Source organism: Ascidiella aspersa, chromosome 3, assembly GCF_963924565.1.
Source record: "Ascidiella aspersa chromosome 3, kaAscAspe10.2, whole genome shotgun sequence".
NCBI lineage: Eukaryota > Metazoa > Chordata > Ascidiacea > Phlebobranchia > Ascidiidae > Ascidiella > Ascidiella aspersa.
The window spans coordinates 34,252,808-34,267,958 of record NC_139449.1 but is presented as its reverse complement, the minus strand read 5'-3'; the positions used below and the strand labels follow the sequence as shown (position 1 = coordinate 34,267,958).

Here is a 15,151-nt window from a genome sequence, read left to right as displayed (position 1 = left end):
ACAAATGATTTATTTATTTTAGTGTGATTGTTGAAACTGATTTTTTTCCTTTATAATTTCAGCGTGGCTTGTTGTGGTGACTAAAAGCTTTCTTAGCAGCTACTGCAGTTGGCTATGGCTATGCTGTAGCTGGCTGCCATCAAAACGTTCATAAAACCACTTATGGTGCAATAATCTAGGTTACAGATTTAAAGCCACGTGAAAAGCTTATCATGCAATAACTCAGTTATGATTGAATTGAAAAGACTTGAAAAATGAAATGAAAAAAGTTCGTTTGCGTAGGATTGAATCACCATAGACCGACCCATTTTTTGACCCTGCGCGACCCATACTTTGAGAACCACTGGTTTAGGGAAACCTATCCGAAACATCTTGAGTCCCACCGATAATGTTCTTTGTATGATGCTTTCGTTTCATAAATTAACGTTTTCCACTTTAAAATGTAAAGTTTTTAAAAAGTAGTATATTAACTAGGAAAAGCTACCTACTTTCCTAAATGAGTTTTTGACTAACCAACCTCTAATACTTGACATTTGTAGGTTTAAATTTTATTAACATTGCTTGTTTGATCGTAGTATAATGACGTCATTTGGAATCGGACCAGACACGGCGCTTGTGCCCTGAATTTCTTTTAGAAATGTATAGGGCATCCTTACAACCCAAAGAATGCAATAAAACGCAGCCAAGACAAAATATACCAAACTTAAAGCACTCTTGCATAAAACGCGATTTCACTCGGGCCTTTAGAACAACCATAAAGAACCGAATCGCTCGTCGGATGAGTGCACTGATTAGGTACGGCACGTGGTCCTTACGACTGTCCATAATTTGTGTAATCAACTGGATGACAGCTAGGTTTCACGCCCTGGTTCCACGGGCCCGTCTGGCCTCGCTTTTTCGACAGTTTTCCAGTTCCGCCAAGATTTACCACGGCCGTGGGTATTCGCCAAATTTCACAGCCTCAATTTACAAGGCCGTGTCGCGCTATTTACAAGGCCTTGGATTTTTTCTTAACCAGCCGGGCGTTAGGTAAATGTCGGTCTTTTTTGTTTGCTTAAACGATTTTTGTGCCTTGGAATCCGAAACGGATCTACTTGGTTCGCTTTAGGAGTAGCTTGGTTCGCTTTAGGAGCAAAATCTAGTATTTAAGCTCATAAGAGTTGGCCGATTATTCGGAATTTATTTCTTAAGTGTAAGAAAAAGCAAAACAAAAAAAAACTGAATAATAGTAATACAACAAAAAACAAGGCGTTCCACTCAAAACTGTGACAAATTGTTAGACAAAATTATAGCAAAAAAAAATAAAACAAACATAAATAAAATGTTGCCATTACTTTTATGACTAAAAAACTTTTATGACTACAAAAAACGAAATCCTTTCCTAACACTAAAATAAATTGTTAAAAAAACGAAAAAATATCAGCAAAAATTCTAAAAATCAGAAAATTACAACCACAAACGAAAAGTCCAGCAATATACTAACAAATATTAACGAAACTAAAAATAACAACAGCTAAAAAATATTTTCAAATTATGTCAATAAAAAAAAATTACAAAAAGACTAAAATTTTTATTTCGATTAAATTGCGATTTTTCCGTTTAACAGCGAAACGACAACAACTGTCTAAGCAAGAGCAAGGCCGAACGATACAGATGGTGCGTTCAGGGCTCCCCGGCCGGTCATGGCCCAAATGGCGCCGCCGGCCCGAAGCGTCACGGAAGCACCGGCGCCGGGGGAAGTCCCGGAAGCGTGGCCCCAGGGAGCAGCAACGGAACGACGGGTCTGAAGAAAGCGCAAACTGCCAACGGGACTTTGAACGGGGGACAACAACAGGTTGGAAATGGCCCGATTTTGTGACTACTTAGGCTACTAAAAAGGGCCAGGCCCGCGGTAAATTCCCATATTGTTTTCAAATGCATTTTTGTAAACGGTAACAAGGCTACAGCGCCCCTTTTGACCGCAAAATTGTTTTCTTAGTTTAAAAAAAAAAAAAAAAACTTACAAAAAATATATATATATATATAATTTTCTTTAAAATTGTAAATTTACTAGGAAAAGTAAAACAGAACGCTTCTTTGCTGGTTTATACGGATATGGCGCTTTACCATTTGTTCAATTGCAAATGTTTTTTAGAAAAAACAAGAATATCACGCTTTATGCCATTTTTCGGCTATTTGTGTGGTAAATCTTGAGACCTACTGTGTGATACGGTGCATTTTAAAGGCGTGTAAAGGCATATGGTGTGATCTCGACTTCAGGTGATTTATACCCGAGGGTGTTCAGACCTCTCACATTTTATTCACGCCTTTTTGTTACCTGTCTTTTTGGTTTGTTGGGGCATTAATTTTCAACCGGTGTTCCTCAAGAACTCTATTTAGTTAATATTCCATGGAATACCGATGGAATTCGCTGAATTAGCACAATGGATGTAAGAAGCGTTTGTTTTATCCCTCCCAATATAAGTTTCTTTAACAAACAGCCCCGTATATCGCCCCCCGTATTCGAAAACGCGGTTATTTCTTGGTAATGTAATTTAGGGAGTTTCATTATTTGAGCGTTAAATTTTTTCGTAGTTTCATTATGAAGCGTGGTCAGTTTTCGCCGTAGTGAAATCTTAACGCAGTTATTCTTAAAGGATCACAGTAATGTCATCACAGTAATGAACTAGAAAGAAAACCCCCAATACACGAGTGTTACAATGTGACATTTGTTGCACAACCCGAAATGGTCCAGCTCGACTTTCATGAGGATATTTGGTTAAATAAAATAGGAGCTACCATCAATATTCAGCATATTATAACACCCACTATTAAATAATCCTTGTACCTTACGTTTTTTTCATTTTTACTTGGCCTACTTTTGCGCGATCTCAGAATTTCTTTGCGTTTTCTTGGCGGTGTTTTGCTTCAGGCATTGTGATTCCTTTTATTATAGTAGCTCTTTATTTTGCCATTTTAACGTCAGTATTGGTTTACAGCTCGACTGAACTGTATTGTAATTCTGTTATTGGCTTTTTAAACTTTTGAATAGTTTTATTTATATATAATTTTGGTGTTTCGTTGTGTTTGTAGAATATTAGCAGAACTGACGATGCTTTTTGCGTAACTATAGTATTCTGCTTTTGTTGAATAAAGTTGTTTTGGATCTTTTTTACAACCTTTGTGATTTTGCTTGAATCTTATTCTTAAAGGTATTGTTATTTTTCAGTATTTTCAGTATATTCAGTAATTTCTCGTTCGTGTCATTTTAAGCGCAGTTATTTCACAGTAGTATCATTTTCCGACACTGTCTTTTAGGGGTATTTTTTTTGGTGGCGGTCATTTTTTTGTTGTGTCATTATGGAGCGTAAAATTTTAACGCAGATTCTTATAAATATTGTTATTTTTAGGTATTTTCAGACTATTCAGTAATATTTCGTTCGTGCCATGTTAACGCAGTCATTTCACAGTACAGTAGTATTATTTTTCGACGCTTTCTTGTTGTGGTAGTTTTTTTAAGCGGTCTTAAAGTCATTATGGAGCGTGGTCAGATCTTATTGAAATTATAACTCGGTCATTTGCACTTATTTATTTTTTTTCAACTTTGAGCAAACAACGAACGACTATTCCCTCACACAGGACAAGTTATTCGGGTCCGTGTTCGCCGGTGCCAGCAAGTTCCACTGTCGGGATTGTGGCGTGTCGTTTAACACATTGGTGGAGCTGACAGTTCACATGAACAAGACTGGACACTTCAGGGATTCCAACGCTCCAGGCTCCGACAGGTCCAAGTCGGACAAAGGTAAAATAAAATGGGTTTGCTAGAAATTGAGTAGAAGATCACAATTTTCAATAAAATCTATCTCGATAGATAATACCCTGAAACGGCGTTAATTTATTCAATTCAGCCAACAACAAACGACCTTACACTTACCATAAACATGGTATAAGGGAAAAACATGTTTCAAATATTTGGAAAATAGTTTTTCAAATAACAAAGTGCTTTATGAGGTTCAGATTTCAAGAGGAAAAACGTATTTTTTTTAAAATATTTGTTATTTCTACAGTGTGTGACTGTTTTTTTTTCCTTTTTTGTCTCTATTTAAATATGTCTCATTGTTTTTAGATGAGCATTTTGCTCTTCCCAACTCCTCAAAGATGAAGCGTCCTGGAGGTCGTGAGGAGGAGAATGGAGTAGAAAAAGTGCTCACCTGCATGGGATGCGGAAATCTATTCGAATCCCTCCAGGTTGGACAGAAATTTTTTCTGTTTTGTTTCTTTCTTTATTACTCGTTCGATTCATCAAAGGCCACTTTTTGCCACTCTGGGAATTAAAGTTTGTTCGAAACGCAATTTACTTTTTTTTTGTTTTAATTATTGTTCGTCTTTAAAGGTGAAAACAAACTTTTGACATTTTGTCAGTTTTCTGTAAAATAATTAAAAAAATAAGCTAACTTCTCAATTACTTGTTTTTTTAATGTTTTTTATTTGTTATCCTCTTAAATATGGGCATTTTTAGTGTTTTTTTTTGAGTTATATTAAAAACCATGTTTGGTGATAAAATTTTTTTTTGAAAGTCTTTGAATTTATATCATAAAAGTTTATGACAAACGACAACCTTGTTCTTGTCGTTAATAAACGACGTTTTGCTCGTCGTTTGAACAAGTATATTAAAAATGTCAAAATAAATTTAAAAAAATGTTGCGTTTTATTGTTAAAATTTAGGTAAATTTAAATGCAAGTTTTATTTTAAACTTGGCATTTTGGTGCGCATGTGTATCCGCAGTTCTCTAGCATTGTGTACAATTTAAGCACAGTGAATCAATCGCTTGTGTTTTTAGTTCAAGTATTACTTATCTTAAACCAACTAGGGTCGCATGTAAACGCCGATTTCGTTTTATTTAATTGAGGTCAGGTAATTAAAAGTAGAGATCGACCGATATTACCTTTTTGAACCGATACCGATCCCCGATTCTTTACAATTTTATCAACCGATACCCGATACCGATTTTTTTTATATACCTGAGAAATGTTCAAAACTTAAATTAGTTAAAATGGTTTACTTTATATACCTTTATTAATTATTAAACTGTTATTTTCCATATTAACTTTGGGTGATGCTAAAACCCAATTTTTTTGATCAAAGAATGGGCAAGTTGTTTGTTGTACAGCAAATATTTTACTATCTTTTCGGACTAAAATATCGGCCCAAGTGTCGGCCTACATTTGCCGATACCGATATATCGGTAAACCGATATATCAGTATATCTCTAATTAAAAGGTTAAATACAACTGTCTTAAACCATCTTTCCATGTAGGACTTGAGCGTTCACATGATCAAGACCAAGCATTACGAGAAGGTGCCTTCCTGGCGAATCCACCTCGGATTGGTCAACGGCTCGTCGCCGTCAGCCAATGAGAGCGGCGCCAGAAAGCGACCGACCAATCAGGTGCCGGTAGTCGGTCAGCAGACGACCCGGAAGCCGGAAGTGACCTCCCCATTGGTAGATTTCTCCTCTGTTCTCACGCAGTCGCCATTCTACTATCCTTTGCTGGGAGGTAAGAGTCTTTAAAAAAGAGTTGTCGAAATCTTTAAATGTATTTTGATATACGTATTAAAAAGCCTTTTAATATTAGTCTTTGAATTTAATTCACGTATTAAAAACCAGAAGTTTTTGAATAACCTTTGAAATTTTTTATAGCCACTTTAAGTTACGTGTTTAGGAAGTGTCGTTACAAAAATACAATTAGAAAAAAAAGTTATTTTGTTTACTATGGTATATAATATATATATTGTTTTGTTTTGTTTTGTTTAAGAATTAAATTGAAAAATCGTCGAGCGATCCAAGTTTAGATCTTAAAAAAACACTCTTTAAAAAATCCATGAATGACTTTGAATTTTTTCATGGCGTTTTGTGGCAACCCTGTGAGTGTAAAGCATAAATTAAAGTCGTAAAAAGGTGGACTTTAATAATTATTTTAACGACTGGTACACCTAATTATGTGAATGACAATAGTGGTGCAATTTATTATTGTAAAATATGAATCCATTTTATACACACTAACCATAGCTTGGCTATTCCTGATTGTGTTACCTAAATATCAACGTAGGCGAAAAATTAGTACGTGAATATGGTTGTTCAACCAGAAATGGATATTTTTTGATATTTTCATTTACATCATCATTAATTTAATTTGCATAAGCACAAACCAACATTTCATTACGCAATTCGTCGATTTTGTAATCACGACAAAAATAGATGAGACCGCGTGAGGCACGAACCGGTATTGTTGTCGCATTGTTACGTAAACAAAGCGATTCCGGCGCTACTAGTGTTGTTAGACAACCTACGGAAGGTGGATTTCCTTTGTTTACCTAAGATGCCTCACTACTGTGTTGTGGACTACCGCTTCCTGCTAGACTATGTGTGTAGACTGTAGATCTTAGTAAACAATACAAATGCACCGTAATAAGAATATTAAAGCCCGTACAGAAGTAGGTATCATTTTGAAAGATGTTGAAAATGAATAAAGAGTTATTCGAAACGTTCAAAATGATACCTACTTCTGTATGGGCTTTAATATTCTTATTACGTTACTACAACTTTACTAAAACCTCCAATCATTAGTAAACAATGATGGGAAACTGCCGATTCGATAATTCAAGTGTTGAAACAATTTGTAATGCAATTGCCCAAACTTAATTGTGTACATTGAGAAAAAAATGTTATTTTGTCACCAAGCGCTTTACATTGCCACTTTTTTCTCTTTTGCATTTTTTTGTTTGCTAAGTTCGTTTTTATTTTTTGCTAGGTCAAGTCATTTGAAAACCGTGACTTAAGAAATTTAGTCATGTTGCCCATAAGACTCCAGACAAGTCATATTTCCCAAAAGACTCAGGTCGAGTCATACCGCCTAAAGTCTTAAGTCAAGTCTAGTCATATTGCCTAAAATACTTGAGTTAAGTCTGGTCATATTGCCCAAACGACTTAAGTCATGTCCTGCGTTTATCCGTTGGTTTCTCTTCAGTTATCACTCAGTTCTAAATGCCGGTTTAATTTTCCAGCCATGGCCAACCCAGCCGCCTATGCCGCATCACTCCTCTACTCCGCTCCCTGGCTCTCTCCCTCTCTCTTCCCTTCGCTCCTCGGAGCAGGAGCAACATCCTCCTCCGGGTATCCTGCTCCTTTTCCTCCAGGGTTCGTTCCAAGCTCCTTTTGTCTTCCTCCTGCGTCAAACCAACATCCTGGATTCAAGTGCTCCGAGTGTCCCGAGTCCTTCCGCTCTCTCCAGGAGCTGAGCGGACATCATCGGAGGCACCTCAACGTTTCCAGCTCTTCTGCGTCGCCAACATCCAGCAACGAGTCCTCGACTTCCTCTTCCCAAAAGCGCGCCGAATCTTCCTTGATTCGCCCGGAGCCCGGAGCCAACAAAGCAAAGGAACAAAATCCCGCTTCGGGCTTCGATTTCATCAAATCCCTCGAGAGCACGATTCAAAGCGCGATAAGCAAGGTGGAGGCTCCCAGATCCGGAACAACGGCCAACGCGAAGCCCTTCACCCCTTTCAGCTCTTCGATAAACTCTCCGACAACCGCGGCGCAAGTTTCGCGCAAGGAATCAAAAGAGCTGTTAAAAGGTCATCATCGACAAGCCGAAAGCCCCCTGGACCTCACTGTGAAGCGGGATCCTCGACATCCGGAGATTTCCGCTTACTCCGGAAGTCTTCCGCAGCGCGACCCCCTCGAGTGCTTGAAGGAGAACATGAATTCGCTCTTTTCGGCATTCAGGAAGAAGCAGTACTCTCCTCCATCCACCACGATCTACCAACCTCTCATCAAGGACAAACTCTCGACCAATCCTCTCCAGGAGATGCTCAAGATCGTAGAGAGCGCTGCTCCGGAGACACGTAAAGATCACAATCATCATCATCACATCCATCCTGGCAGAAAGCGCTCCCTGATAGAGGCATCCCAGGAGGAAAGAGCCGAACCAAAGAAGTTGCGCTCTTCCTCAATCCTCCACGATCTCATCATTCCTCGCGATCTTCCAAAAAGCTCCTCCTCCTCGAATCCGATTCAGCGGATGCAGGACTTGGTGGACAGCCGGATCACCTCCAAACCAATCACCAGCCTCCAACCCGCCAAAAGCATCCCGAGCGCCGCTTTTGTGACGTCACCGATTTTCTCCGCCTCGCCCGTGACGTCATCAAACGCCTCGTGCTCCCCCGTGACGTCACTCGCTGCTTTTGTGTCCTCATCGCGTTTCGCGCTGCCCGCTAGTGGCGACGCCGATGTCGCCGACGCGTCGCGCAAGGACGGCGCCAAGCAAGTGACGTCATCAAATGAATGTAATGACGTGGCGAATGACGAAAGCTGGAAAGGTCGGTGATGTCATTTCTCATTTTTGCACCTCAAAGTGTAATTATAAGTAGAACCCACATTCATGTCATGTTAACAGAAAATAATTTTGGTTGTTCTCTTTTCCAAAAGATTCATTTAGGACGAAGTTGTACTTTTTATAGGGATTTTTCAATTTTTACTGAGCCTGTGCTTTTTAAAATACTGCATATAAACAATACTTGTATTTTAATAATGGAAAACTTTTTGATATAATTAATCTTAAAGCCATAAAGGTTGAGTAGATCGACATCATCTTGATTAAAACGCTTCGATACGAACTTGTATAATAACATTAACTGAAGATGATGCAAGTTCGTATCGAAACGTCTTAATCAAGATGCTGTCGATCTACTCGACCTTTTTGTTCATTATAAAGCTATATTACATATCCATGCATAGTGTACACAGGAACAGTTTTTATTTTCGAATTAACTGTTAATATCGCAGCATACGGAAAAACCTACGCATTAAAAAAAACAGTAAAATGTCTAAACTATACGAAGATTGTCACGCTGTTTTACTTCATGATTTGCTATTTTAACCAGTTATTTGAACAGATGCGATTAGCAAACGTCAGGAGCTCCTCTTGCAACGTCACCACGCGGTTTTTATTACGTCACACAACCTCAAGAGCCCATCGATCGGTGACGTAGAAGTTGACGCGATGGCCAGACTGGTCAAGTTGCCAAGCAACGTTGTCAAGGTGATTACATATTCCACAGTTTACTCACAAATGCGGCAAAGAGCGGTGAATGTTTATATGGATTACGTCAGTGGGTTAAAACCTAAAATTGTTTGATTTTATTTAATTTGATTTGGATTTTTCATTTAAATTTAATTTGGCTTGGTCGTCGTAGTTGACATGGTTACAGTTATTGCCGTATAGTTAACATAATTGGATTTTTTTGCAGCGTAGTCCACATGGTTAGAACGAAAAAGCAGTCCTAATGCCTGCTTAATAACAATTAAATCTTCTCTTGAAACATTGACTTGTAAAATAAGCCCCAGTTTTTTTATTTCTCAACTGTGTGTCTATCACTTAGGCTGCCAAAAATAACTTTTAGTTTTTCTATCACTTGAGCGACCAAAATTAAATTTTCGTCGGAATTTCGCGGCTTTTCTTTTACCTCTAAGTTAGGGGTTCTTAAACTGGGGTCCATAGACCCCTTCGGGGAAACTTTTTTGCCCTTAATGTTTTTCTAGACTCCATTGCGGTTTCACATTTTTTTAGCCGAAGCGGCAGTTTTCTGAAGTTTATTTGTATTGTGACATCAATTTATGACGTCATCTTTAAAATTCCTTGCCTACACTGGTCCATGCGAAGCAAAAAAATGTTTTAGGGGTCCGCGGTGAAAAAAGTTTAAGAACCCCTGCTCTAAGTCTAACAGAACGTCTCAAAAGAACCAGCGCCTAAAAAAAATACAAGGGACAAAAGCAATTAGTCATTTTGCTCCTTGTTTCCGATTGCCTGTGCTGCCGATTATTATAAAGCGCACTCAACACTTAACACGGGAAATTAAACCCATCAATAAGAAATCGAATCAAGTGTCGAGAAATAAGCTCCGCGTAACACGCCGTCAGGTCGTTGACCTATGCGCCGCTGCACAAACCGTTTCACAAGTTTCACAACACATAAGCGCTGTTTTCTTGTAAACGAATTTATTTTAGGGCATAATGGCTGGAGGTTGTTCTTTGACGTAGAATGAATACCAAAGCCCAAAAATAGAAGTAGTTAGCATTTTGTGAACGTTTCGAATAAATAAGCTAATGGCTGGGGGTTGTAGTTAGGCATAGTAAGAATACTGCAGCCTATACAGAAGTAGGTATATAAAAGGCAGTATCTTTATGGATTCTAAAACCATTCTAAGGAGATTTCTGCTTGTCGATCACTGTTCCGCTGACGCGTGTATTAACAATAAAATTCAAGTTTTAGAACCCTGAGTAAAACCAGGATCAGTCGTTTTTTTTAAAGGAGTAGATATTTCACCGATACTGGCATCGTCAGTTTCTATTGGTAAAGAAAAATACAAATACGTAGCAAAGTAATAATCAAATTAATCAAAACGTCAAAAACACGATGCCAGTGAAGGCGAAACATATATTTCTTTAAAAAATGTCTTTACTCTGTTTTTTCCTCGGGTTTTTAAACTTTGGGTTTTACTGTAGTGTAGGTATCAGTTTGAAAGTTTCGAACATCTCTTTATTCAATAAAAAAATATTAAAGCCATAATATTCGATAAAATCGACATTTCGCAGTTTACAGACGTTTTAGCAATACCTCATGCCATCATCAGTGAAATGTCTGTAAACTGCGAAATGTCGATTATATCGAATATTATGGCTTTATTATTTTTATTTAAATTACTAAAAAACACGTGTATTGTGTTTCAAAATCTCTTTATTCATTCTCAACATAATCATCCGACACCATCAACATGGACTCAGCAAAAAAACAGCCTTCGCCCAGTCAACGACCCACAGCAGAATATATCGCCCCCCATCAATCAAACCAATAACATTGGCGTCCGCTTAACGACTGATTCATAGCCCGTGTTCTTATTACGAAACCATCGCTCATCGTAAACGGCCCGTCGCGCAAACCGTTTGTTATCGGCGGGCCGCCCAAAAACTCCCCCCCCCCTCTCTTTTTTTCGTCACACACACGCGTTCAGAACCCCTTGTTTTTGCTGTGCGTTTTTTTGACCCGCTCGTCGCTTTTTTCGCGTTTGATTGATGGGTGATGGAGTGAGTGAGTGTCGGCTGTAAGACCGCGCCGCCGCTCGCTTTTTAATTAATTTTCTGCGCGCCAATATTATTTGACAGCTCGGTATTGCCTGGTTCTTCTGTGGCTTTAGGCCGTCTGAAGTTGTTTTAATATGACATGATTGATTTGCAACAGCAATGGCTTTTTGAACGCCCTTTTTAAGTTTTATATTTTTTTTCTGTATTAACTGCCCTTTAAAGTTTTAATTGGCGAAAACCGGTTTTCCAGCCTTATTTTACAAATTATATTGATGTTACGTAAAAAACTGGACCAGATTGCAAATTTTTAGACTAGGTGTCACCAACCTTCAGTTCTCTATAGTTTTCCTTTTGGGTACGTTTGTAAATATTTGGATAGACGTTTTATATCTCAATGTTCGCCTCTATATTCTCGTGTTAATTTTTAGATTTTAGAGCTAATAACAAAAAAAAATACCTTAAAGCAGAGACAAGTACAAGCATCTGCTTATATCTGTCTGTTTATAATACAAAAACCACGTGGTTCGGTTGCGAAATATTTGCATAGACCAGGGGTGTCCAACGGAAAGATGCCGACGTGCCAATTATTATCTTACAACTTCTTCCCGTGCCAAAGTTTAGCGACTATTTATTTTTCTAATATTAAAAGCACTTTTTATACAAAAAAAAAAACAGTGTAGTATTATAATATCAGAAGTATATAATTGTTTGTTGTCGTAATTGCTAGGATTGTTTTGTATTGTGAATAAACAATGACAATTGGCTGTGTAACAAATTTAGCTTTTTTGACAATTGGCTGTATTTGGGGGGGCTTGCGTGCCATTTTTTTTTAGGTCGCGTGCCACATGTTGGACACCCCTGGCAGAAGTTTTACAGCTCAATGTTTCGCCATCTTATTTTTCTTACAGGATTTTTCGGGGCTAGTCACAAAATGATACAAAAACGGCCTAAAACCAGGAACAATAACGAGCGTTTCACATCTGACTGTTAATGTTATGTGCAGGACTGGGTGAGGTCTACAAGTCACCAGCGATCTTCCGTTACTCCCAAATCCCCTTTCAAGTGCGCTCAATGTTCCAGCGACAAGTTTCCCGGCGTCGAGGAATTTATAAAGCACCTCGACCAACACTTGGGTAAGTCGAAAAACGCATTTCTCCTCTCTCAAGGCTCACGCCAGTGTTTGTCATCCTTTTTTTCGCGGGGACTCAAATACTAAGCGTAAGTGTAAAAGCTAAGCTTTGGCCACCCACGTTTTGTTAGCTTCAAGTGAACAAAGGAGAAACAAGATAGTGGCATTAATAAAGTCAATTTTAACAAATATAAGTCGTGTGTTCGTATTGCCTTCAGACTCTTCGTAAATTCCGGAAAAATCTTGCCGAGAACCAAACTCAATAAATCTAATCAAAAAAAAACTACTGAAGTCGGCGGCCCAACCAAACTAAACGGCCATCTAATTTTGGGTCGCGCCCTTTAAGTTGTCAAACACTGCGTTAAGGGTTATTTTCCAAGCTTACATTGAACATAGAAGAAAAAGACAATAGCAATAGTAAAGCCAATTTTAATTAATTTGAGCCATGTCAACGTATTGCGCCCGCAGTTTTCGTAAACTTTAAAAAATTTGTAATAAATCTAGCCATGTAAAACTACCACAGTCGTCCACCAAACCAACTCAAACCGTAACCTAATTTTTGGGTCGTGACCAATAGTTTTGGAAACACTGGCTTACGGTAGCTCTTTTGCGATTCATCGTTTTAAAATACTCAGCATACGAGGTCCGTGCATAACGACCATCGCGTTTCGTAAATACAGTCTTTTTCTATATAGTGGGGGTACTTCTACATAATGTAGGTTTTATTGTACAAACTTTTTTATAGTCGGCTGTAAAAATGCACTGCGTTTAATCGCAAACTATGGCTAAAATTAATCGGAATAAAGCACAATATATCGGACATCCCTAGTTCAACTCACGTGAGCAAATTCTTGGTCTTGTTCCAATTCTTTCGCCAACCGATCAGCTTTACTCATTGTTTGAGCTCCACTCGGGCGTGACATCTTGCGCTTGTACCTACGTCACAATACATCAAATCGTTACGTCACAATAAACTAATCGTTACGTCACAATAAACTAATTGTTACGTCACTATAAACTAATTGTTGGAATGCTACATCATAGTGGATTTGCACCGATACCACCCTAGTATCGGACGAGTACCGATACCACCCTAGTATCGGACGAGTACCGATACCACCCTAGTATCGGACGAGTACCGATACCAGTGATAGACCAGAATAGAAGGTTTAAGTTATGTTAGTTTTACAACCGTATAACGTCTAACATTATATCTCTTCTCAGACGACTCGCCTCCTCCAGATGACGCAATTGGAGTGACGTCATCACCACCTCAAGCCACCAGCAAGTCGTCACTTCGCTTCCAGGGCTCTTTGTGCTTCAGGTGAGTTTTCGAAACTTGATAGTTCATTTGACTTTTGTGGCACAGTCCTGAATTGAAAACGAAAGGAGTAGTTAAATTTTAAAGTTCGTTTTTCTCGCTATATGTTTGAACCTGTTTGAAGCATACTTATCTTTATAATGAATAGATCCTATTACAAAAGGAAAATCGGTTGGAGGCAAATCACCGTTACTTGTGCAATTTGAAATTATTTGCCCTATATTACATGAAACCGAAATGTATGACGTAATTTTATCTCTTGACGCAACAAATAGTATTGAGCGTTCTCAGTAACCTGTTCTTAGCAATATACTGTGTTGTATGTTAACCTAAAAAAATAAAAATAAATTTCTGGAGATTTCCTGGTATTTTACCCCCACTCAAAAGACGGTAAAAGCGGTTTGTGGCTTTTTAATTTCGACAAAGTAATAATAACACATTAGTAGATTTTAAAAGTTTATTTTTCATTTTGACTAATTTAGACTTTTTTAGTTCCTACCGAAATCATGTGATTCCTTCGCAAAAACGAATCGATGACGTCACGCCTTCGCCTGCCGACAGCATCAACCCATTTCGTCATCAACGCGACGAGGATGACGTAATAAGCGTGACGGGTTGACGTCATAACTGCTGCCGATCCTATTAAACGAATAAGTGTTGAGCTTTCGATTCATCATTATCGTTGTGGTTTATTTAAAAAATACAGGTTCAGGACCTGACTGCGAATGGACGTGACCATGTGCAGGTGTCTCTGACTAGAGGGCGGGAGGTTGGTTCTCAAGTCAAAGCTTAGGGGGGTCATTTTGTCGGTTTACTGACTTCTTAAGAGGCTAGAAAAGCATTTGGACAACCAAAGGCGCTCTTGGTTGTTGAAAATGTGTTTAAAATTTTGGTTTTCTGTCAAGGTGTTTAAGTTGGCTGATGGTATTTCAGAAATTTTTAAATTTGACCTTCTATAACAACTTTTTCGCTTTACTTTTGGCAACAACATTAAAACTAGCGCTTGAATCGAACGAAATTTCTTAATTCTATTTTCGTAACTAATTCACTTACTATTGTGTATTTATTGGCCGATGGAAGGCGTTTCGTCAAATTAATTAAATAAAGCTGTTTTTTTTGAAAAATATGACGTTAACAAGCGGATAGACTTTTGTGATCTTCCAATGCTTATGGTCCCAACGTATTCCTTATCGGTTATTACATGTATAACATGAGTTCACCAAATACGGTAGTGTGCCTATATATTTCTGAAGGTGCTGTATCAATAATAATAATCGGTCTTTCTTATGGCTCTTCAACAAACGCACACAAACACACGCGCGCGCATGCGCCAGTTCTATTCAGCGTTTCGTTGTTCTCGAAAAATTCTATTTCCCAAAGCTACCAACGTTTCAAGTGTATCTTGTTGTGTGGCGTCACAAAGCCGTTTGTTACGTTTCAATCGCATTCCAACGTAGACACTGTTTTCTGTTTCTTTCCTTTCTTTCGTCATGCATTTCTCGAATTCGTGAATACAACAAAAACAATGCATCCTTGACCATTCCGCTGCCGCGTACAAGATTGTTAAGAGTCGAACTTAGA

General features: G+C 38.3%; 1 protein-coding gene across 1 annotated transcript in view; it reads left to right on the top strand.

Moving 5' to 3' along the window:
• Positions 1-14,189, top strand: part of LOC146162650 (uncharacterized) — a 56,285-nt gene extending 42,096 nt beyond the window's left edge. The window contains exons 5-13 of the mRNA XM_083385262.1: positions 1,607-1,834; positions 3,619-3,781; positions 4,106-4,227; positions 5,298-5,538; positions 7,046-8,359; positions 8,936-9,081; positions 12,124-12,253; positions 13,474-13,573; positions 14,063-14,189. Of these exons, the coding sequence (XP_083241388.1) occupies positions 1,607-1,834; positions 3,619-3,781; positions 4,106-4,227; positions 5,298-5,538; positions 7,046-8,359; positions 8,936-9,081; positions 12,124-12,253; positions 13,474-13,573; positions 14,063-14,189 (2,571 nt within the window). The remainder of the gene's footprint in view (positions 1-1,606; positions 1,835-3,618; positions 3,782-4,105; positions 4,228-5,297; positions 5,539-7,045; positions 8,360-8,935; positions 9,082-12,123; positions 12,254-13,473; positions 13,574-14,062) is intronic.
• Positions 14,190-15,151: the final 962 nt, after the last annotated feature.